Below are 26,578 nucleotides of genomic sequence, written 5' to 3'. Positions count from 1 at the left end.
AGAGATCAAAGGCGGGTCTCCTGTGTTGCACGCAGATTATTTACCAAATGAGCCATCAGGGACGGTAGGACAGAGCAAAGGTGTCATAAATACGTTCCATCTAAGTTCAGTGTGACATCTTGAATTCATACCCAGCATGACAGGATTCTCGCTCATTTCCCTCAGTAGTGTCTCCCTCCCCACAATGAAAACCCCAATTCCCGGTACTTCTCATAGACCTACCCACTTGCTCTATCCACAATACACACTAAACAGTTTCAGACATCCCACCAACACAGCTCCCAACACCACTGACAACAGCAATCATTCCAGCTCAAGACTTCTTTGGAACGCGTGCTATCCTCGGGACAGTCCTGCTAGGACCCAGGTCTCCTCCCTGAGATAACCAGCCCACGGCTGTACTTGGGCACGAAAGGCACTTCACGTGTGCCCCACGCGTCATCATGTGCTACGTGAGAGAGGCGCCCTCAGGGTCGGGGTTTAATAAACTAATTTTTACTGCTACAAGGAGACACGCTTAGGTGAAACACAGTTTCTTTTAACACTGGTGGCATGGGGATGAAGAAAGAGATGGCCATTATCTAGTACAGTTTGAAGCCACTGCCTTCATTCATGCTAAGGACAAGCAGTTTTCCCTGCCTTTGCTTTTGCAGCATCAGTGCAAACACTGACATGGCAAACAAGGGCAAAAAGTGTCTTAATATTATCATGACAATACCTTTGTCCTCATGGAACCCTGAAAGGATTTCAGGGGTTCCCCACACCTCCCTTTCAGTAACAGCTGCACTAGCATACACAGAGATGTGTATTCGAAAGCTTCCTGAATTCTTTGGATCCTTGTTTTCTGTGCATTGAATTAGTTTAACAGTCAGGTTCATCTGAGAGATCACTAATCCCTAACTGCTCACTTTTATCATGATTTTAATGATTCCTGTGTAACAATGATTAGATGGCCAATGGTTCAACCAAAGGAAGTTTAACACTTGGCTTCCAGAGAACACAAATCCAAACTCTGAATACAAGATTAATGATGTGAGACAGTTAATTACAAACCATCTAATGAAATCATTTCAAGAGACAAGCAGACACTTACAGAATTAGAGTTCCACTAACAATAGGAAAAATACTGTTAACATGTATGCTAAGATGCTCCTAAAAAAAAAAGAGCCTAAATCTGAGACGGTTCTTGGGAGAAAAATTAAAACTCTTCCTCCTTTAAGAAGGTGAATTTAACAGTGTTTAGCTCCTTTGTCTTTTCAAAGACATGTTTTACTGTTGTTTAGTCATCAGAACCAATACAACCAAGAAAATACTCTTAGCAGAGAAACACAGATGATACTTATGGAAGTACGTTAGACTTTACGTAACAGCCGTTGAGTTCAGTCCCTTAAGTGGCACTTTTTGACTTATCATTCTATGAATCAAAAATCCCCGCTGGCCCAGAAGCCTGCTTTGACATAAAGAGTTAATGAAGAAGGAGCACCCAATGCCTTATGGGAGGCATGTGTAAGGAGTGGAGATGCTGCTGATGCAAACAAACTGCATCCCGGTCAATCGCATTAGCCCTGGGGCCAGCGTCACAGCCGCCACTGCGGGGAGCTGTGTCTGCCCTGCTCCTCCTCCTGCGTCTGCTCCAGGGGTGCCCAGAGCAAGGCTGTGATTACCCATCAGGGCCAGAAGCAAAGAACGCACTTTCTAAAGAGCAGAGCGCTACACACTCTTGGGGCATGCAGGGCTCTTCGTTTCTTGCTGCCCAACTTCAAAAGGCATTGAGAGAAGCATTTCAGACAGTCATAAGCCCCGGGATTTAACAAAAGTCTGTAAAATATCCACATGTCTTCAGTGCAACAAACTAACAGAGGCAACCAAGGCGACAAGGATCACGTGCGAGGGACCCAAAGGAAGTGACGAAGGAGGATCCTCAGGGACATGCTTCTAATGTGAGACCAGCTACACAGGTCGACACTGTAGGCCCCAGGACTTGTCACTTCCCCGTTCCACTCAGCAGTGATCCATTCAACAGCTATTATGTGGCCTGGACAGAGCACACAGACCTTTCCCCAAAGCTTATGTTCCACCTGATTACAATGCCAATCAAAGAGACATCAAAACAAACCAAAAACATAAAAGCAAAAAACTGAAAACATTAAATATTCCCAACTAGTGCATTATACTTACAGTGGTTGACCTTGCATAATATTAGGATAAATGCAGTCTAGCCAACCAGAAAGGAATCAAAATTCTCTTCGAAAGTGAAAAGACTTATATTCACAGCTATGTGACCTGGAATAGGTTGTGTGACTCTACTGAGCCTCAGAAGTCTCAACTGTAAAGAGTAACAAAAGGTGCTATTCTGCGTACTTATGGTTCAGATGGTAGAGAATCCACCCGCAATGCAGGAGACCTAGGTTCCATCCCCCGGTTGGAAAGATCCCCTGGAGAAGGGAATGGCAACCCACTCCAGTATTTCTGCTTGGAGAATTCCTATGGATAGAGGACCCTGGAGGGCTATAGTCCATGGGGTGGCAGAGAGTCAAACATGACTGAGCGATTAAGCAACAAAATTTTTTAAAAACAGCCATTTTTTCCCTTATCCTTTCATATACACTGTATGTATCTTTTCACTCTGTCCTTGTTGGGGTAACAGTGTATCCTCAAAGGTCAACTGGGAGCCCCTAGATTCAATTCTGTGACCGGAACAAAGACGCTAGGATGGAGTTCTCAGCACCTGACATGGGCCTGGCCTAAAGCAGGTCATCAATAAATCCTTGCAAGCATCTGGTCTTGTAGGCATTTCCCCAGGGAACGTGTGTTTCCTAGGAAAGGTGCATGGGGTCAAAAGATGCAAGCTGTCACCTTTCTCTCCAACAGGACTTTCTCCCAGAATTTCTGAGCACCTATATGCAAAGTAGTCACATTCACTGCACCTCTTCAGAAACGACTGCAGACTTCACTTACTTGCCCTGCAAACCACCTTGGGGCTCATGTCTGGGACCAAAGAACTCAAACTCAACAGGCTTTGGAACCAAGCGGGCGGGAATGACCGCAGCAGCTCAGGGAAAGGCTGCGTGGCACAGTGCTGACTCAAGTCCAGGCAGGATGGTCACTCCCGCATCCCAGCAGCGCAAAGCCACCAAGTCGTGGGGCTCCAGTATGCTCAACCTTCAACCTCCCCAGAGAACTGAGGAATCTTTAGTCTTGGTGAGAAATCTCTCAGTTATAAAATGTCAGCTTCCAATTCTAAGGACCAAAGATTTACAGGCTGGATCTAAACTCATTCAGGGAAGGCACGTGGCAGAACCCATGTGCTTTGCGGAACACCAAGGACATCTTAAAAGTCAAAATTTCAAATGTTACTGACAATCTCTCTAACTAGTGCCTGGCAGTGGGAGTACTGGACACCCAAGTGTTAAGAAAATTAAAAGAAAAACTTTAAATTCAGAATAACCACTGGACCACCAAGGAAGTGCCAGGAAGGGCTATGCGGGAAACACAGGTTCCGTCTCTGGTCCAGGAAGATCCCATGTCGAGGAGCAACTAAGGCTGTACACCCTAGAGTCAACGCTCCAGAACAAGAGAAGCCACTGCAATGAGAAGCCCACACACCACAATCAGAGAGAAGTCCCTGCTCATCACCACTGGAGAAAGCCTGTGAGCAACAGCGAGGACCCAGTGCAGCCAAAAATTAATGTAAAAACGTTGTAGAGAAAAATGACCCTTCCCTTGTTCATAGTACTATTCGCAAAGCTACAAAGCAGAGGCAATCCAAGTGCCCATCAACAGATGAATGGATAAACAAGACGTCATAAACACACACAGTGGAATAAACAAGACGTCATAAACTCACAGTGGAATGTTGTAAAGTCTTACAAATACTGAATCACTGCCCTGCACCCTTTAAAAGTAACACTGTTATAGGTCAATTAAACCTCAGTAAAATTTTAAAAAAACACAATGAAAAGCACACCAGAGGCCTGGTATTCTGCGTTTCCAACAAGCTCCCATACTCTGGTCTGCAGAACATGCTTTTAGTATAAAAGGTCCAGTTCATTTTCCGTTCCTGTCTTAAGGGATGTGACTTTTCCTATTTCACAGTAGCTACTCTTGTATGAATCTTAACCTCCTTCCTACAGGCAGGTAATTCTCATGGCACACTCTGGATCTCACTGGCATCTGTCTTTCTCACCCTGCCCAACTCCAGCAGCAAGAATAGAGTTGTGCATACTCAGAGGTCCTCAATAAATACGAGTAACTGATAAGCAGCATCAACAAATTCATAGAAATAAAGAAATTTTCAAATCAGGTAAAAATTTCCAAATCAAGACTTTTCTGTATCTCAAAGATATTTAAATTTATTCCTTCTAGATTAAAACAAAACAAAACAGCACCCAGTCAGGAGGAACATATTTATCATCTATTAGTTTTTGAAGGAGAAGAAACTGAGATTCTCTTTAAAGCCAATTTATTGGAGAGCTGATTTTTATGAAGCGTCAGGAACTGTTTCTTTTTCTAGGAACACTAGTGTGTATTTCACCTGGAAACAAGATTCATTTTAAGCCCTAAGGAGCAGTACAAAAGAAACGTGTATATGCTACTACAGTCTCCTTATTCTGAACAACTGTTCTGAAAGTAATTTTGACAGCAAGGACAGCAGAATTTGCAGGGTCTACTGTCTTGGATCTGTGTAAGCAGATCCTTTACACAAGGAAAAGCATTCCTTCAACCCTCCACAAAGGGTGCTGTTTCATATCATTTTCTCCATAAACAATGCCATTTCCTTACATCTCTTATGATTAAATCAGTTTGTTCATAAGAAATGCACACGCTGTGCACTACTTACACAACTCAAAGTGGATCAGACCTAAATATAACACCTAAAACAGTAACACTTGTATTGTTTCACAAAGGAGAAAATCTTTGTGACCTTGGGTTCTTTACAGATTTTCTAAATGTATAAACTAGACAATTAAAATTAAGAGTGCCTACTCTTCAGTAAACACTCTGAAGGGAATGAAAAGCCAACAGGAAAAAATACCTGCAAATCATTCATCTGATAAAGGACCTATACCCAGAATATATATAGAACTCTCAAGAACTTAACAATATAAACAAATAACTCAATTTAAAAACACACAAAAGAGGTGAGCAGACATTTCACCAAAGATAAATGGATGGCAGATAAGCACAAGAAAAGACACCCACAGTTGGACATCAAGTCATTACAAAAATGCAAATTAAAACTACAGTGAGATATAACTATCTACCTACCAGAAATTCAGTTCAGTTCAGTCAGTCATGTCTGACTCTTTGCAACCCCATGGACTGCAACACGCCAGGCTTTCCTGTCCATCATCAACTCCTGGAGCTGGCTCAAACTCATGTTCATCCAGTCAGTGATGCCATCCAACCATCTCAACCTGCTGTTCCCTTCTCCTTCTGCCTTCAATCTTTCCCAGCATCAGGGTCTTTTCCAATGAGTCAACTCTTTGCATCAGCTGGCCAAAGTATTGGAGCTTCAGCTTCAGCATCAGTCCTTCCAATGAATATTCAGGACTGATTTCCTTTAGGATGGACTGGTTGGATCTCCTTGCAGTCCAAGGGACTCTCAAGAGACTTCTTCAACACCACAGTTCAAAAGCATCAATTCTTGGGCCCTCAGTTTTCTTTATGGTCCAACTCTCACATCCATTCATGACCACTGGAAAAACCAGAGCTTTGAAAACCTAACAATACCAAGGGCTGACAAGGATGTGGAGTGACTGGCACTTTCATAAACTGTTGGTAGAAATGCAAAATCATATGGCCACTTTGGAAAACAATTTGGAAGTTTCTTATAAAGTTAAATATACACTCAGCACATGATCCAGCAACCCTGCTCCTAGGTGTCACCCAAGTAAAATCAAAGTTATGTTCACACAAAACTTGCAGTTAGCAGTTTTATTCTGAAACCAACAAACAATCCAAGTCAACTAGAGAATGGATAAACAAACCGTGGAAAAATCACACCACAGGATTTAACTCAGCAATAAAAAAAAAATAGTGATAAACACAACACCAACATGAATGAATCTCGTTACTGTGCCAAGTGGAAAAGACTACACACTGTCTGAATACACCTAAGTAACATTTTGGAAAAGGCAAAAATATAGAGGGAAAAAAACATATCAGGAGTCAAGATGGTGGGGGAGTAGGAGGACGTGGGGTCCATCTCTCCACACAAGGCATCAAGCACACATCTACAAATGGAGCAGTTCTCACAGAACACCAGCTGAACACCAGCGGAGACCTCGGACACCTAAAATGACAAAAAAGATCCCCATGTACATCACAAATTGATAACCCCACAACTGGGTGACCTGCAAACTGGCTTCATAAACTCAGCACCTACAGAACATCTAAAAGGAAAATAAATGCTCCCATAGCCAAGATGGGTCTAGCTTTAGCAGCTGTAGACTCTGCGGGCATGTACACGTGGGGGTTGAGCCAGACCAGAGTCTGAGCTGCTCTCACAGAGCCCACAGTGGGTCCAGATCTGTGATCACTGCTCCAAATCCAGGAACCTGACTTCAGTGGATCTGTGCCATGGCCTAGTGAAAACAATGTCTGAAAGACACCAGGGCCAATTACAAGCATGCCCATAGTTAAGGTGGGGCTGAGAGCAGGGCCAACAACAGTGTAATCGAAGGCTCATGCAACAGGTAAACAGCTCCAGATGAGGGATACTCAGTAGCTTTCCTTCCAGTGCATGTGCTCCAATCTTGCCTACCTCACGCTGAGGATCAGAAACACAGACAAGAAACAGATCTGGGGATTTCCACTCCAACATCTAGGGAGCAGACCCACCTCTGACAGGGCAGTGACAACCACAGCAAAGGGGAGGCCAGTTCAGGCCTGGTCACCACACCGTTGGTCACACCTCCTACCGAGGGCATAATGGCTCAAACACAAACCAAAAATAAGAAAAGGGCAATAGGAACATACATATTGATATTTACCTTCAATTAAATGGATTAAATGCTCCAACCAAAAGACACAGACTGGTTGAATGGATACAAACACACAAGACTGTACATTCGCTGTCTACAAGACTCACTTCAGACCTAGGGACACATACAGACTTAAAAGAAAGGGGATGGAAACAGATATTCCATGCATATGGAAATCAAAATAAAGCTGGAGTAGCAATACTCTTATCAGACAAAACAGACTTTAAAATATGGATTGTTACAAGACACGAGGAAGAACATTACATATGGTCAATGGATCAATCCAAGAAGATACAACACTTGTAAATATACATGTACCCAGGATAAGAGCACTGGAGAAGGAAATGGCACCCCACTCCAGGGTTCTTGCCTGGAGAATCCCAGGGACAGGGGAGCCTGGTGGGCTGCCGTCTACGGGGTCACACAGAGTCAGACACGACTGAAGCGACTTAGCAGCAGCAGCAGCAAGATAAGAGCACTTCAATATACAAAACAAATACTAACAGCCATTAAAGGAGAATTCAACAGTAGCACAACAAAAGTGAGGGACTTTTAACTCCTCACTGTTAGTCCTCATCAATGGACTAATCATCTACACAGAAAAACCAACAGGGAAACACAGGCCTTAAATGACACAAAAGACCAGATGGACTTCACTGATATTTATAGAGCATTCCATCCCCAAACAGCAGAATATACATTGTTTTCAGTTGTACCTGGAACATTCTCCAGGATTGATCACATGGTGGGGCACAAAGCAAGTCTTACCAAACTTGAGAAAATTTAAATCACATCAAGCATCTTTTCCAACCACAATGCTACAAGATTAGAAATTAAGAGAAGAAAAAACCAAAAGCACAAACATTCAGTGGAGGCAGAAAGAATCAATGGATCACTGAAGAAATCAAAAAGGAAATTTTAAAAAAGCACCTAGAAACAAATGGCAACAAAACATAATCCAAAACCCATGGATACGACAAAAGCAGTTCTAAGAAGGAAGTTTATAGCAATGAAATCTTACCTCAGGAAACAAGAAAAATCTCAAACAACCTAACCTTACACCCTAGAGCAACCAGAGAAAAAAGAACTAACAAAGTCCCAAGTCAGTAGAAAGAAAGAAGTCTTAAAGATCAGAGCAGAAATAAATGAAATAGAGATGAAGAAAACAATAGAAAAGACCAATGAAACCAAAACTTGGTTCTCTGAAAACATAATATCGAGAAACCTTTAGCCAGACTCATCTCCAGGTTCAATGCATGATACTGGATGCTTGAGGCTAGTGCACTGGGACGACCCAGAGGGATGGTATGGGGAGGGAGGAGGGAGGAGGGTTCAGGATGGGGAGCACATGTATACCTGTGATGGATTCATTTTGATATTTGGCAAAACTAATACAATTATGTAAAGTTTAAAAATAAAATAAAATTTTAAAAAAATTAAAAAATTTAAAAAAAAAAAAGAAAAAAGGGAGAGGGCTAAAATCAATAAAATTAGAATGAAAAGAGATGTTACAACGGACATCACAAAAATAGATTCATAACAGACTAACACAAGCAACTATATGCCAATGCAATGGACAACCTAAGAGAAATGGACAAATTCTCAGAAAGGTTCCATCTCTCCAAAATGAACCAGGAAGAAATAACAAATATGAACAGACCTATCACAAGAACTGAAATTGAAACTGTGATTTAAAAGACTCAACAAAAAAAATGTAGAACCTGATGGTTTCACAGGCAAATTCTATCAAACACTCATTTAGACAAGAGTTGACACCTATCCTTCTAAAACTATTCCAAAAAATTGCAGAGGAAGAAACACTCCCAAACTCATTCCATCACCCTGATACCAAAACCAAAGATACCATAAAAAGAGAAAAATTACAGGCCAATATCACTGATGATCATAGATATAAATATCCTCAACAAAATACTAGCAAACTGAATTCAACAACACATTAAAAGGATCATGCACCATGATCAAGTAGGGCTTACCCCAGGAATGCAAGGGTTTTTCAACATCCACCAATCGGTGCGATATACTGCATTAACAAATTGCTGAATAAAAATCACATGTATAAAAATAAAAATCACATGTATGCTGAATAAAAATCAGATGTAGAACACACTTTTGACAAAATACAACACCCGTTTATAAAAACTTTCCAGAAAGGGGGCATAGAAAGAACCTACCTCAACGTAATAAAGGCCATATATAACAAACCTACAACTAACATCATTTTCAATGCTGAAAAGCTGAAAGCATTTCCTCTAAGATCAGAAACAAAACAAGAACGTCCACTCTCACCACTTTCATTCAACATAGTTTTGGAAGTCCTAGCCTTGGCAATCAGAGAAGAAATAAAAGAAATCCAAATTAGAAATGAAGAAGCAAAATTGTCACTGTTTCCAGATGATATGATATTACACATAGAAAATCCTAACAATGCTACAGAAAACACCAGAGCTCATCAATGAATTAGGTAAAACTGTAGGATACAAGATTAATACATAGAATCTATTACATTTCTATATAATAACAACAAAAGATCAGAAAGAGAAATTGAATCAACAACCCCATGTACCATCACATAAAAAGAATAAAATACCTACAAATAAACTTACTTAAGGAAGCAAGAAACCTATACCTCGAAAGCTATAAGATGCTGATGGAAGAAATCAAAGATAACACAGATAGAAAGATACACCATGTCCTTGGATTAGAAGAATCAACACTCTCCAAATGACTATACAACCCAAGGCAATCTACAGACTCAGTGCAATACCTATCAACTTACCAATGGCATTTTTCATAGAACCAGAACAAAAAAAAAAATTAAATTTCTATGGAGACACAAAGACACCAAATAGCCAAAGCAATCTTAAGAAAAATGGAACTGAGGGAATCAGGATCCCTGACTTCAGGCTATACTACAAAGCTACAGTAATCAAAACAATATGATTACTGGTACAGAAAAAGAAATACAAACCAATGTAACAGGATGGAAAGCCCAGGAAAAAAACCATACACCAATGGTCAGTGAATCTTCAACAAAGTAGGCAAGAATATACAATGGAGAAAAGATAGTCTCTTCAATAAATGATGCTGGAAAATCTGGACAGCTACATGTAAAAAAAAAAAAAAAGAATATTCTTCAACATCATACACAAAAATTAACTCAAAATGGATTAAAGACCTAAATGTAAGACTGGATACTAAAAATATCTTAGAGGAAAACATAGAATATTCTTTGACATAAACTGCAGCAGTCTCTTTTTGGATCCATTAGAATAATGGAAATAAAAACAGAAATAAATGGAGTCTAATCAAACCGATAAGCTTTTGCACAGCAAAGGAAATGATTTTAAAAAAAGGAAAAGACAACCTATGGAATGGGAGAAAGTATTTGCAAATGATGCAACCGACAAGGGCTTAAACAAAATATACAAACAGCTTTTACAACTCAGTAACAACAAAAACCAAACAACCCAACTGAAAATGGGCAGAAGGTCTTAATAGACATTTCCCCAAAGAAGACATACAGATGGTCAATAGGCACATGAAAAGATGTTCATGACTATTAGGGAAATGTAAAAATCAAAACTACAATGAGACATCACCTCAGACCGGTCAGAACAGCCATCATTAAAAAGTCTACAAATAACAAATGCTGGAGAGGGCGTGTAGAAAAGGAAAACCTCCCACAGTGTTGGTGGGAAGGTAAGCTGATGCAGTCACAATGGAGAACAGCATAGAGGTTCCTCAGAAAAACTAGCAATAGAATTACCACATGACCCAGCAATCCCACTCCTGGGCACGTACCCAGACAACACTATAACAAATAATAATTATAAACAATAATTATAAATATGTATGAAACATCAGAGCTTCAATACCTACAAAGAAAACACTGACGGAATTGGAAAAAAAGGCTGTTCTACAATAATAGTTGGAGACCTCAATACCGCACTTTCAATAATGGATAGAAACACCAGAGAGAAGATCAGCAAGGAAAAACAGGAATTGAACATTATAAACCAACTAGAACTAACAGACATAGATAGAACAACAGCAGAATGTACGTTTTCCTCCCAATACAACACCCAATAACAGCAGAATATGCATTTTCCTCAAGAGCAAATGGAAAACTCCCCAAGACAGACTGTATGTGACACTACAAAACATGTGAGTATAAATTTAAAAGATTAAAATCACATAAACTATCTTTGTAATAATGATAAAAGAAAACTAGAAATCAGTAACAGAAGAAAAACTGGAAAATTCACAAATAAGTAGAAATTAAACAACACTCTTAAACAACCAGTGGTCAAAGAAGAAAAACTGGAAAATTCACAAATAAGTAGAAATTAAACAACACTCTTAAACAACCAGTGGTCAAAGAAGAAAACACGAGGGAAATTAGAAAATATTTTCAAAGAAGTGAAAGCAAAATATACTAAAACCTATGTGATGCAGAGAAAGCAATACTAAGAAAAAATATATAGCTATAAACATTTATATTAAAAATGATCTCAAACCAACAAACTAATTTTATATTATTAGGGACTAGAAGTACAGTAACTAAACCCAAAGGTTACAGAAGGAAGGAAACAAAAATTACAGCAGAGATAACAGAAAACCAATAGAGAAAAATCATAAAACCAAAAATTAGTTCTATGACAATAACAGAACTGACAAACTTTTAGGCAGACTGTTTAAGGAAAAAAGAAAATCCAAATTGCTGAAATAAAGCAGAGGCATTACTACTAGTTTTACAGAAGTAACAAAGATAACAAAAACAGTACTTTATATATATTTAGGGGCTTCTCTGGTAGCTCAGTGGTAAAGAATCCACCTGCCAATGTAGGAGACACGGGTTCAATCCTTGACCCAGGGAGATCCCACATGCCGTGCAGCAACCAAGCCCATGTATCACAGCTACTGAGCCTGTGCTCGAAAGCCCGGGAGCCACAACTACAGAGCTTGTGCGCTGCAACTTCTAAGCCCCGTGCTTCCTAGGGCCCGAGCGCCACAAGAGAAGCCACTGCAATGAGGAGCCTGTGCACTGCAGCTGGAGAGGAGCCCCTCAGTGAAACCAGAGAAAAGCCCACGCAGCTACCGAGACCCAGCCAAGCAAAAAGCAAGTAAATAATATTTTTTAAAAAAGAGTATTATGATCAATTGTATGTCAAAAAATTAGCTAGATGAAATGGGTAAAACACACAACCTTCCAAGACTGATTCCTCAAAAACAAAAAACCTAAGGAGATTTCTAACTAGTAAGAATTTGAATCAATAATGAAAAACCTCCCAACAAAGTAAATCCCAGGACCAGAAAAATTAACACCAATCCTTCTCAAATTCTTTAAAAAAAAAAAAAAAGTGAAGGGGAGAAAACATTTCTTACCTCATTCTATGAGACTGGTTATTATTCTGACAGCAAAGCCAGACAAAGAACCTACAGGAAAAGTACAGAGCAATAGCCCTTACGGAGCAAAATTCCTCAAAAAAAAGGCTGGCAAACCGAATTCAGCAGCTCAGATTATACAAGATGACCAAGTGGGATATATTCTAGAATACAGTATGGTTCAACATATGAAAACCAATCAATGTAATGCAAACACATAATCATCTCAACTGATGCAGAAAAAGCATTTGACAAAATTCAGTATCTTTTCATGGTTTTAAAAAGTTCCACAAAGAATGGAAGGAATCATTATCAACCTAATAAAGGCCATATACAAAAACCCCACAGCTAATATACTCAATACTGGAAGACTTAACACTTTCTCCTATGATCAGGAACAAAACATCTACCTTCACCACTTCTATTCAACATAGTATTTGAGCAATTATCCAATGAAAATAAAAGCCATCCAAATTGGAAAGAAAGCACTGAAACTGTTTGCAGGTGATATAACTATGTAGAACATCTAAAGATCCCATAGAAACTGTCATCACTATTTAACAAATTCAAATCAAATCAGTAGCATTGCTATACACTAACAAGGAACAATCTGCAAAAATTCCATTTACCAGAGCATCAAAAAAAAAAAAAAACTCTTACGGATTAACTTGGGCTATGAGGCTAAAGACTTACACAATGAAAACTATAAAAGACCACTGAATGAAATTAATGAAGACATAAATAGAAAGATATCACATACTCATAAATTGGAAGACTTAATGTTGTTGAGATGACAACACTACCCAAAGCTATCTATATACCCAACGCAATCCTCATCAGAATCAGGGTAACACTTTTCTGCAAAAACAAAAAAGCCCTTCTTAAAATTCATGTGGAATCTCAAGAGGCCCTGAAAAATCAAAACAATCTTGAAAATGAAGAACCTCACTGGAGTAGTCACACTTAACTGATTTCAATACTTACTACAAAACTACACTAATCCAAACAGTAGAGTCCTAGCACAAAGATGGACTTTTAGATCAATGCAGTAAAACACAGCACCCCAAAACAAACCCTTGACTAGATGGTAAAATAACTTTTGACAAGGATCCTAAGACTGTTCAATGGGGAAAGGATAGTCTTCGACCAATGATGCTGGAAAAACTGAATTTCCACATGCAAAGAATGAAGCTGAAACCTTATCTTACACCATCTAGAAAAACTAGAAATGCAAAGAATCTAAATGTTAAAAGCTAGAACTATAAAAACTCTTTCCTTCTTGGAAGAAAAGATAGACGGAAAAATTTATGACTTGGCTATGGCACCAAATGCACAGACAATAATAGGAAAAGAATATAGATAAATTGGACTTCATCAAAATTAAAAATTTTTCTGCACTAAAGGATACTACCAAAAGAATGAAAAATACAACTAGAGAATGGGAGAAAATATTTGCAAATCATGTATTGATACAGGGTTAATATCCAGAAAATACAAAGAACTCTTACAGCACAACCAAACACCAATTTAAATATTAGCAAAAGGCTTAAGCAGATATTTCTCCAAATATATGCAGATGGCCAATAAGCAACTGAAAAGATGCTCAACATCACGAATCATTAGGGAAATGCAAATCAAGACCACAATGAGATATCACGTCACACCCATTAGGATGGCTATTATCAAAAAAATAGAAAATAAGTGTTTCTGAGTAAGCAGAGAAATTGGAACATTTAAGTACTGCTCAGTCAGTTCAGTTCAGTCGCTCATCGTGTCCGACTCTTTGCGACCCCATGCATCACAGCACACCAGGCCTCCCTGTCCATCACCAACTCCTGGAGTTCACTCAAACTCATGTCCATCAAGTCAGTGATGCCATCCAGCCATCTCATCCTCTGTCGTCCCCTTCTCCTCCTGCCCCCAATCCCTCCCAGCATCAGAGTCTTTTCCAATGAGTCAACTCGTCACATGAGGTGGCCAAAGTACTGGAGTTTCAGCTTCAACATCAGTCCTTCCAATGAACACCCAGGACTGAGCTCCTTTAGAATGGGTTGGTTGGATCTCCTTGCAGTCCAAGGGACTCTCAAGAGTCTTCTCCAACACCACAGTTCAAAAGCATCAATTCTTTGGCACTCAGCTTTCTTCACAGTCCAACTCCCACATCCATACATGACCACAAGAAAAACCATAGCCTTGACTAGACGAACCTTTGTTGGCAAAGTAATGTCTCTGTTTTTCAACATGCTATCTAGGTTGGTCATAACTTTCCTTCCAAGGAGTAAGCGTCTTTTCATTTCATGGCTGCAGTCACCATCTGCAGTGATTTGGAGCCCAGAAAAATAAAGTCTGACACTGTTTCCACTGTTTCCCCATCTATTTCCCATGAAGTGGTGGGACCGGATGCCATGATCTTCGTTTTCTGAATGTTAAGCTTTAAGCCAACTTTTTCACTCTCTACTTTCACTTCATCAAGAGGCTTTTTAGTTCCTCTTCACTTTCTGCCATAAGGTTAGTGGTTACGAAAAAGTGTGCAGCCACTGTGGCAAACAATATGATAGTTCCCCCCAAAATAAACACATAATTATCATACAATCCAGTCATTCCACTTTTAGGTATACATTCATAAGTATTAAAAGCAGGGATTCAAACTGATATTTTACACCAATGTTTATAGCAGCATTATTAAAGATGGCCAAAAGGTAGGAACAGCCCAAATGTCCATGCATGCATGAATGGATAATATATAAAATGTAGCATATGCATACAATGGGTTATTATTCAGACTGTAAGAAGAGGTATCTTTGAACCTTGAAAATACACTAAATGAAATACATCAGACATGAAAGGACAAATACTGTATGCTTCCAGTGAAATTCACAGAAACACAAAGTGTTTCTGGGTGATTACTATGGACTGGAGGGAAGGAGAAGGAATGAAGAGAATTGTTTAAAGGGTACAGTTTCAGTTCAGGATGAAGAGGTTCTGGGTATGAACAGTGGTAATGGTTACAACAACAACGTGACTGAACTAGATGCCACTGAGTTATACATTTGAAAATGGTTAACATAGTAAAATTTATGTTATGTATATTCTGCCATCATAAAAAAAAAAGGCAGAAGAAAAAAAAAATCAATGCTATTTTTAAAAGAAAACGTAAGTGGGAGGAAACTAACAGACGTGTCTGTATCTAGGGTTTCGAATAGCTGTTCAGAAGAGTAGCCAACGAACCAAACAAAGTTTTGGCAGATGTCCTGGGAGGGAATGGAGCCAAATCACTTGGGAAGTTCTGGGTAATTTCCTTTTCCAAAGGGTCAGCAGACAGGAAATGTGAAGCCAATGTTAAGACTTCAATGTACTCTAAAAGACTGATGATCAAATCAAACTAGTCTGCTCTCAGTGGTTTTCAACAAGCTGCTATTGACATTTTGGTGGCTTCTCCCTCTGGGACATTTCTGCCCTGCCTGATACAGGGCACTGACATCCCTGACCTCTGAAGCCCTGGCAACAGGCACATTCCCCGACTTTGGACAAGCCGAAAGTAGCCCACTTCTGTTACACCCATGACACCAGTTCACTCAGATGAGAACCACAGATTCCAAACTGAAACACACATGCCTCTGCGTGTCTGTCAGACAAGACAGATTACAAAGCAGCAGCGAACGATCCCACGTCTGAATGATCTAAAGCAAGAAAGCCTTCTTTCTCGTGCACAGGACATGTCGGTCCTGGGCCAGCCATGTGGGCCACTGCACACGGTCCTCACACAGGATCCAGGCTGACAGTTTCCACCGTCAGGAGCATGGGCACAGGGAGCATAATGAGGTAGATGAGATTGTCACCTGGACGTGACACACTAGACTTCTGCTCACATTTCATTAGCCAGAGCACATCTAAGTCTTGCCTGTTTCGGGGGCCAGGAAAATGCATTCCTCCCATTTATCGAAAGGACAAGAATATCTGTATAGAGCTCTGATGGCTACCAAACTATGACTGGAAAGCGTTCCGTGAAGTAGAAGATGCTGTGTCAATGTTCATTATTAAAAGTGATTGCAGAGTGTAATTGTACCAACGTGTGCTAAAGGACCCACGAGCAATGAGTCACAGGGGCAGGGTGACATGGGCACTCTACAGTCAGTGTCAGTGAGGTGCAGTAAATGCAAACGGGGAGGTCAGCCCAGGAGGGCACCTGACCCAGTCACAGCGTGATTACCAAAGAATTCCAGGGGCCACGAGGTCAGCCACGTCCACACAGTCAGCCCAGAGGACGTGCAGGAAATCCACAGGTGGACGCAGGAGTCTGGAGTACACGCGGGCAGGGGGGCACTGTCTTGGTAAGCCACTGTCCCTGTGCTCAAGGCAGACAAGCACTGACCAGACCTGCACACCCCTGCACACCCCACAGCCCAGCCCTGCACACTTTATAGAGGGAGCCTCTTGACACACTTCTGCCCTGCTAGGGGAAAACACGCTGAACAATCCCTGGGATGCCGGCCTGTGCAGGCAGCTGACACCACTTGGCTCCTGGCTTTGTGCCACGGTGAATGTACACACTCCCTAAGAGTGCATCCTTTCTCAGCTCCCAATTACAGCTGGGAAAGAGGCTCACTTAGTACAGTAATGATCACAAGGACAACTAGATGCTCTTTTCAGTGAATTTTTGAAGCTATCAGTGTGGGAAAAGAGAACAAGGCAGTTTTATACTTTTTTTTTAAGTCAGGTAAGGAAAACCTTCTGTAAGAGGTCATGTGCATGTATGAGAAAGGCTGGATGAGGCCCCACCAGCTTTTAACTATTAAAAAAAAAAAAAAACTCCCCAAATAAATCGGTGTGTGTGCATGCTCAGTATGACTCTTTGTGACCCCATGAACTGTAGCCTGTTAGGTTCCTCTGTCCATGGGGATTCTCCAGGCAAGAATACCAGAGTGGGTTGCCATGCCTTCCTCCAGGGGATCTTCCCCACACAGGGATCGGACCCTGCATTGTCTGGCGAATTCTTTACCACTGCCCCACCTGGGAAGCCCCACCCTCCCCCAACTGGGACCAACTGTTAGTAAAAAAACAGAGAATTAAGAATAAACATGATTTTTAACAGTTTAGTATTGGCACAAAAACAGAAATATGGATCAGTGGAAAAGAACAGAGAGCCCAGAAATAAATTCACACACCTATGGCCAATTAATCTTCAGCAAAGGAAGCAAGAATATACAATGGAGAAAAGAGAGTCTCTTCAGCAAGTGGTACTGGGAGAGGTGGACAGCCACCTGTAAGCCAGTGAAGTTAGAACACACCATCATACCATACAAGAAACAAACTCAACGTGGCTTAAAGACTTAAGTTCAAGACACAAGACCATACAACTCCCAGAAGAGAAAACAGGCAAAACATTCTCTGACATAAATCACAGCGATGCTTTCTCATGTCAGTTTCCCAAACAACAGAAATAAAAGCAAAAATAAACAAATGGGACTTAATCGAACTTAAATGCTTTTGCACAGCAAATAAGCCATAAACAAAATGAAAAGGCAACTTACAAAATGGGAGAAAATATTTGCAAATGATGTTACCAAAGGTTTAATTCCCAAAATATACAACCCACCCACATTGCTCAATAAAAAAGAAAAAAACACAATTAAAAAATGTGCAGAAGACCTAAGTAGACATTTCTCCAAAGAAGGCATACAGACGGGCAACAGGCACATGAAAACATGCTCAACATGGCGAATTCTTAGAGAAATGCAAATCGAAACTATACAATGGGGCTGTTACCTCACACGAGTCAGAAGAGACACCTTTAAAAGTCTACAAATAATAAATCCTGGACAAAGTGTAGAGAAAAAGGAATCCCCCATACACTGTGGGTGGGAATGTAAATTGGTGCAGACATTTGGAAAACAGTATGGAAGTTTTCAAAAAACTGAAAATCCTGGCCATGTATCAGGAAAAGATGAAAATGCTAATTAAAAACAAATAGAACATTGCACCCCAATGTTCACAGAGCACTGTTTACAACTGCCAAGACATGGAAGCACCTAAATGCCCACTGACACATGAATGGATAAAGAAGATGCGCTGTGTACACACACACAAATATTAGCCATAAATAATACTAAAGCAATGCCATTTGCAGCAACATGGATAGACCCTGAGATTATCATATTAAGTGAGGTTAGAAAAATAAAGACAAATTCCATATGATATCATTTATATGTGAAATCTAAAATATGATGTAAATACACTTATTTATAAAACGGAAACAGACTCACAGACATAGAAAACAAACTGATGGTTACCAAAGGGGAAGGAGGTGGGGGAGGGATAAATCAAGAGTTTGGGATTTGCAAATATTGTGATTTTACATATATATAATAGAATTTATATAAAATAAACAAGGTCCTACTGAACAACACAGGGGACTACATTCAACATCCTAAAATAAACCATAATCAAAAGGATATGAAAAGGAATATACATCTGTATAACTAAATCACTCTGCTACAGCAAAGAAGAAACAACACTGCAAATCAACTATATGCCAATAAAAAATAAAAATTAAAAAATTAATGATTCTTCAACGCACTTTTATTTTTAACTTTCTATTTTAAACCAATGTTACTGGAGAACAAAATAAAGGGCACTAGGCATTTTGCATTAAAAAAATATTCTGAGAGATTTCAATATCAATGATAGCCCCCCTTGCCCCGCTGCCCTCCACTTAACCACCCTCAGAGTCATGGAGCTTTAAGTAAAAGGATGGAGTAGGTTGGGGGAGTGGGCAGTAGATATGTATTTCAGGGCTTATTAAAGGTACAAGTTCTAAATTTTATACTTGGCAGTTCCGTGCTGCTTAAGCTGGGGAGCTCAGTGACAGCCAGAGGGCTTTCAGGACCACAGGAGTGAACGGGGAGGGGAAGTTTTTTTCCCCAGAAGAATATTTTAAAATAGCATTCTTGATACAAACAAATAAAAACATATCATGGAATAGGCATGACTTTTAAAGACAAAACAAGATTAATAGGAACATCTCCTGCACAGGCAGAGTGAGACTGCACACCTCCAGGCCACTGGGGCAGGCACAAACGCCTCCACCATGAATTAGGCCAACAAAAATTTCCAGAAGCTCTGCTCCAGCCTGTCATAACTCATGCCTGCACTCACCATACACTGACAATCCTAAACTAACTTTCTTTAAAAAAAATTCAACAAATATTTAACAGCTATGATTTGCCAGGGGCTTCCCAGGTGGCACCAGTGTTGAAGAATCCACCTGCCAATGAAGGAGACTCAGGAGACAGGTTCGATCCCTAGGTCAGGAAGATCCCCTGGAGTGCGAAATGGCAACCTGCTCCAATATTCTTGCCTGGAAAATTCCATGGACTTAAAAGGCTGGCAGTCCGCAGTCTGTGGGGCCCCAAAGAGTCAGATGTGACTGAGCACACATATGCCAGGCCCTTCACTCACTGGGTAAGTACCATTTTGGCCTGCCACATGATTTGGGGTGATCAGCCATCACCCTGGGGTAAATCCAGGGGGATGGATTTGGGTTCTCCAAGGGGAGGAGGTGTCCACCAGCGGGCAGCCAGGGGAGGGCCAGGTCTTGTGCCAAAAAGACGCAAAGGCACTTGCCAGGTACACAGGATCCTCAGAAGCAGAGCTTTAAACATGGGGGGGGGGGGCTGCCCACAAGCAGTGCCGCGGCTATGCAGGGTTTGGGGCAACAGGAGAGGGGGTCTCTGGGGAGGGATGCCTGGACTACGCCCAGCCCTGAGGATACCAGTTCAACTGGCAGGACAACCTGCGAAAGGTGTCACCACACACCTGATGGCCCATATTATACCATTTTATGTGCAACATGCAACCAGAAAATGTCTAGATCTTAAGCGTACAGAGTGGTGACACTTTACAAACTGCACCATCTATTATCACCAGCACATCAAGAAAAACCTTTGTTTTTTAAGCTCTCAGAAAGAGCTTTACAATGAGTGAACCTACTGTTTGATCTCTAGACATCCACAACATCAAGGAAAACACATTTTCGGGAATGCCACCTAGAAGACAATTTACAGCCAAAATAAGCAAGACCAAAGAAGGCTTAGCTTGGGGGCTCTAAGTTCAGGATGAAAACAGTCATTATTCCAGGCCAGTTATCATGAGCCCTGATTCTAACTTGAGCACAAAGTACTTTCTATCAGCTAATACAACGAAAGGAGAAATGCCTTAGGAAGACAGTATGTGAGAGGTTCTCATCTACCGGCAATCAGGCCTGTTCTACCAAATAGTAAGTACATGATTAGGACAGCAATTAAGAACAGCGTTGTCTTCAACACAGGGCATATAGTATGTACCACCCCAAGACAGTCATTGCAAAGTTTCTTAAATGTATTTGTTAATAAATAAACATTTTTCAACAGAAAATACATAAAACACTCATCTGAATGAAAATGAAAACCGTAAAGACCTCCAAGCTACTCAGAAAAATAGTATGGACAGTGCTAAAGAAAGCAGGATTCAAACAACAATCGTACTATAAAATTCAACAGCATACATAGAAGCTAAGCAAAAACGGTGACTGGACACAGGCAAACAGGGAAGGAAAAATAACGAGAAAATGATACCCAGGGAGAAGTGAGGTAGAGCAACAGTTCAGTTTCCTTTTCAGCTTCTGTGAACAGGGTGTTATTTGTACAACACAAAATTCATCTAAGTCAATCCTGTGTAAAAAACTTTGTGGATCTTCTTCGTATTCCCAAGCCAACTTTTACAGCCAGCGCCCAAGAAATCCTGCTCAAAGCATAACTTGCCCAGTTCCTTAAAAAGAACTAGATGAGCTGCTGTTAATACCCCAGCTCTTCTCTTTAAAAGGAGGGACAAAGGTATGAGAAAACCCCACACCGCTGACACCTCCTTCTATTTACACAGTTTAAACTCCGTGTGTCCTTGATCATGTTAGCAGCAAGAGTCAGCCCCGTGCTCTGCAGACCGAGTTCTGATTCAGCTCTTTCACACTAGGCTCCTCCAAGCACATCAGTCTATTAGCCTTATCTTTAAAATGCAGATAATGCAACCTACTTCACATCACCACAGTGAGGATGAAATCTGTTAATGTTAAGTACCTAGCACAGCACGACTTTCCTTGGAGGGTGGGGAGAAAGATGACTCTTAAGGTCTTCTCCTACCCCCCAAACTGAAGGCTGCCAAGGTCTCCCAGCTCAGAGCAGGAGCCAGTTGAACTCTGTCCAAGAGCCAAGGAGCTCCAGAGTGATCTCTGACTGGGTCCTGGGAAAGAAGAGTGTTTTAGGCGTCTCTGTTTCTTCCACCAGAAGTGACGTAATGCTTAGCACCCAGCAGCCACTAAAAGAACTAAGCCAGTCAGGGGGACTTCGCTCATCCGCTGATGTTTATGATGGCAGAAAACCATCAACTACTTGAACCAAAATTCTGGCCTCTTTCACTGTGGGACTTCACAACCTACTTCTCTGCTCTCTACATAGGGCATTTACTACAATAGAAGAAAACTATCCTGGCATGTTAACTTCAGTTATATGCCAAGTATGCCTCTGAATGGTCCTATCTAAAAACTCCTACAGACCACTGCTTTTCAAAAAGAAAAAGAAAACGATCCCACAAATATTTTATCTCTATTCCTCCCCAGGGCTTCCCTGGTGGCTTGAATGGTAAAGAATCCACCTGCAAAGTGGGAGACTTGGGTTCAATCCCTGGGCAGGGAAGATCCCCTGGAGGAGGGCATGGCAACCCACTCTAGTATTCTTGCCTGGAGAATTCTTATGGACAGAGGAGCCTGGCGGGCTACAGTCCATGGAGTTGCAAAGAGTTGGACATGACCGAGCAACTAAGCACAGCACATTCTTCCCCGAGCAGCCTGTCTCAATTCCATTTTGATGCATAAAGCTATGTCCTTCACAAATCAAAACTGTATCTTGGAGGTAAAAATTCTATACTGTGGTTCACAGAGTAATAAGAGAATGCTTAAGGGCAGTTTAAAATCAGCATGCCTACGCGACTCTATCTGAATGACCTTTCCTTACTTTACTGCACTGTTCCTGAACTGTTTTAAGTCACACAAGTATCTTTCGGTCTTCTGTCCCATACACCTGACCGAATTGAAACTGCTGTGCTGAGGTTTCTCCCAACCACTGAGAATTCAGCTCTTTTGTTGAGGGGAGGTCAGCAGTACATCGAAAGGAAGAACAAGTGGCCTTTTAAACACGGGATTATTAAAATGACAGATCATTGTGCAGGTCTTCTAAGACGTCATAACTGACCGCCCTCTGTGACCAGTTTCCGGGGCTCTGGGCACATGTTTTAAGTCAGAGGATCAGATGAGTAAGTACACTTTGTGGCTGTGAGATCACCATCAGAAAAATTCCTGTGGGGAGGGAGGTGGGAGGGGACACATATGTCTATGGCCGATTCATACTGATGTATGGCAAAAAACCATTCAGATCAGATCAGATCAGTCGCTCAGTCGTGTCCGACTCTTTGCGACCCCATGAATCGCAGCACGCCAGGCTTCCCTGTCCATCACCAACTCCCAGAGTTCACTCAGACTCACGTCCATCGAGTCAGTGATGCCATCCAGCCATCTCATCCTCTGTCGTCCCCTTCTCCTCCTGCTCCCAATCCCTCCCAGCATCAGAGTCTTTTCCAATGAGTCAACTCTTCCCATGAGGTGGCCAAAGTACTGGAGTTTCAGCTTTAGCATCATTCCTTCCAAAGAAATCCCAGGGCTGATCTCCATGATAGTATAATTATCCTCCTTAAAATGAATACATAAATTTTTAAAAAAGATAAATTCCTTTCCTCATCCAGACAGCATGCTCATGCAATACATAAGAACATTTAGAATTATTTCCTTCTCTAAGGATCCCACAGGCACCCCAGTGCTAGAAGAGAGCAAAAAGATCACACCAACATTCAGGACCTCCCAGTCAGTCAGTTCAGTCACTCAGTCGTGTCCGACTCTTTGCGACCCCATGGACTGCAGCATGCCAGGCTTCCCTGTCCATCACCAACCCCCAGAGACTACTCAAACTCATGACCGTTGCGTCGGTGATGCCATCCAACCGTTTCATCCTCTGTTGTCCCCTTCTCCTCCTGCCTTCAATCTTACCCAGCATCAGGGTCTTTTCCAACGAGTCAGTTCTTTGACTCCCAGGCTCTCTGCAAGAAAGCCGAGGCGGTCCCACCCTCCAGCTCCTGCCAGCTTCTCTGCTGAGTGCTCTCAGTAAGGGACCATCCCCTAGGCTTTACTGGGCATCATTCCCATCACTCAATACAAAAGCACAAAGACACAGTGGTCAGCCCAACAAGGACTAGGTGTGATCACTGTCAAAGGACATCAAATCTGACACACTGGTGAAGTCGCAGAAAAGCAGAGGCTAGAAGGGGGTCCACAGACTTTAAACAAATGTCTTGTCTCCTCCCTGCCTACTTCCCTTTACTCAGAACACTGGGCCTAAGCTGCTTTCTTTACTGAAGCCCCTTCCAGCTCTGCACTTTGCAAGGGATGGAAATTATCTGCTGCACATGTGGGATTAAAACCCGCTGCACACTGGGCTGAGCCTCCCTTCAGGGTGTGCTGGAGTGCCCACCTTGCTCCTCTGTGCAAGAGGTGGGGGTACAGGGAAGAGCCACATGAATTCAACACCTTGCTGGGCCTGAAATGTCCATTAAGTGCTTTTATTCGCAGTCACCCGGCCACCCGGTAGAATCATTCTCCACTCAGATAAGACTATAATATGCTCACACTTAAACTATGATGAACACTTCCACTGAAAAATATCCTAACACATCTTAATTTGCACTGCCAATTAGGAGGTCTTCTGAGATGGAGGGGAAAAAAAAAACAAACTTGATCATATTACAAAAAGTAACTTGCCCTAATGGGTGCATAACAGCTCTGATATAATTGGTGGCTTACCTCCACCTGTACACGTGGTTAAATAGTATTAACACTATGGAAAATTAGCCTCATTATTTGACAGTAAAGTGTTCATTTCCAAGTACACATTCTGGGACATTTAAAATTTCCTAAGCAGGAATTGTTATGTTGCACCACCAGAACAACAGGTCTTAGGAAGGATACACCATCAAGATACATTTTCTGACGAAATTCACAAGGGGCTGGAAGCGCCTTACAGAAGGGCTTAAATCCTGGAGAAACCCAAACCTCCTAAAAGCCTAGGATACTAATTGTATAGTGAGGGCCAGCGGTAAACATAAAAACATTAACTAAGCCTGTCCCACCCCTTCTTGAGTTAGTTTTCCTTGTTTTTAATACCTCCCTTCATTGGAGAAGTTTAAAAATACTCCTCAAAAACGTTCACATCAGTAGATTTTTCTCAAGTGTCCACTTTCAGGAAGCCTTTCAGAAATCATCAAATGGCCATAGTGACCATCGGTGGCGGGACTGTGCGGCCAGACCCAGGCAGGTGGCAGCGTCAGGGCTCAGGTACCACCTTCCACGTCAGGTCTGCCAATTCTAGGAGAGGCCCAGTCCCCAGGTGGAGAAAGGAAGTGAACACCAGCCCAAGGTAAGGAGGAAGCAGTGAAAGAGGTGTTCACAAAGGCAAGAAAACCCCAAGCCTCACACAAAGCATCTTTCGGGATCTCAGGAGCCACTTCCTTCCCTTTCTAAGACTTTTATTTTTAGTACATTTGAAAAAATTTTTGCTGCTTACCTCTGAATAAAATCTGTGTATTCGTTACTAGAAAGTAGAGAGAAGCGTTTTTTACAAAGTCAAAAAGAAAACTGAAGCGAAGGCTACTTTGCCACCACCCATTGTAACACTTGGAACCTTGATAATGAAAATTTTAAGAAAGACCTAGTTAAAACCACGATGGGTAACTAGGGTGTTGCTGTATATATGATTTGGCTCTTGGGGCTTTTTGTTTTTGAACCTGGACTAATGACGGTGCCAGTTCCCCCAAACAGTTAACAAGTTCCTTGAAAACAATTACAAAAATTCTAGAACAAATACAAAAGCCATTCGTTACAAACTCCATTATCCAAGTTGAACTGCCTAATCCTCGACTGCTTTTTTTGTTTTAGAAAATTACACTTAAACTTATTTAACTCCGTACCAATCCCAGAGAGTGGGGTGCGCGCACAGAAAAAGCTTCCCCCTCCCCGTCCCACGAGCACTGCAAATGCAGTCGCGGAGTCCCTGCGGCCTCGCAGCCGGCACTGCCCTCCAGTGCGTCCACTCCGGGGGCTCCCGGCCGCAGCAGCACGGCCTGCGACCCCGGAGGTCCCACCCGAGACGGCGGTGAGCGCCCGCGTGGGGCGCACCCGGCCTCTCCGTGCCCCGAGAACACCCGTCACCCACCGCACACACCTGCGGGGCACGCCCGCTCCACAACCTGGCAGCCGAGGGCCACGTTTCCAGCCCAAGGCGGGGAGCAGAGCCAGGCGCAAAGACAAGGCAGACGTGGGCGCGTCCGGACTGCGGCGGGCGGCCAGACCCTCACCTGCGAGCGAGTCGCCAACGCCATCCTTCCCCACGGGACTCCGGCCTCCTCCCAGCACGCGGCCACGGGAACCTGGCTCTCCAGGGGCCCGGCGCACGGAGAACGCCCGCGGCCGCGTTGCACGCTCGCCCCGCCCGGAGCTCCGGCGGGCCGGGGGAGGGGCGCACTCGGCGCCCGGGACAGGGGGAGCGCCCGGCGCCGCTCACTCGCCCCGCCGCGCCCGCCCGCGAGCTTCCGCTTACACAACCCAAACTTCGCGACCGACGGATTTCGCTTCTCAGGCGGCGCAAGAAGGGCTGCAGCCGGGGGCCACCCGAGGTGGCTGCCAATCTGGGGGCGCCGGGCTCCCCCCTGCAGCGGAGGGAGGGAGTGGAGCCGTCCGGCCGGGTTTCGCGCGGGAGAAATGAGAGGGGGCAGTCCCGGCGCAGCCTCCAGCTGGCACGCCCGACTGCGGCGCCCGCCAGATCTTTGCACGGTTTATTCCAGGTAGTACCCTGGAGCGCAGAGCCTCTGAAGCAACGAGTGTCTCAGAGCAGGGAAAGCATTTTAGGGCTGCCTCAGAACTTGTTTTGTTTCACAGTTGTAAAGGGGCGGGGTTCCGACGCCTCTCAAAACATTGGCTTCAGGGCTCACTTCACAAGACCGGTAACCCAGGCCCCTGAGGGTCGGCAACTGCAAGCCTCCCTGGAACTTCAGAC

At 42.5% G+C, this 26,578-nt stretch overlaps 1 protein-coding gene across 3 annotated transcripts in view; it reads right to left on the bottom strand.

Moving 5' to 3' along the window:
- The window catches only part of CDCA7L (cell division cycle associated 7 like), a 43,309-nt gene extending 17,290 nt beyond the window's left edge, over positions 1-26,019 (bottom strand). For all 3 annotated transcript variants that reach the window (XM_027539950.1, XM_027539951.1, XM_027539955.1), the window contains exon 1: positions 25,881-26,019. In XM_027539950.1, the coding sequence (XP_027395751.1) occupies positions 25,881-25,904 (24 nt within the window). In that variant the 5' untranslated portion in view covers positions 25,905-26,019. The remainder of the gene's footprint in view (positions 1-25,880) is intronic.
- Positions 26,020-26,578: the final 559 nt, after the last annotated feature.

Source organism: Bos indicus x Bos taurus, chromosome 4, assembly GCF_003369695.1.
Source record: "Bos indicus x Bos taurus breed Angus x Brahman F1 hybrid chromosome 4, Bos_hybrid_MaternalHap_v2.0, whole genome shotgun sequence".
Classification (NCBI taxonomy): domain Eukaryota; kingdom Metazoa; phylum Chordata; class Mammalia; order Artiodactyla; family Bovidae; genus Bos; species Bos indicus x Bos taurus.
Note: the sequence above shows the minus strand (reverse complement) of the source record. Positions and strands in the feature narration are given on the sequence as shown.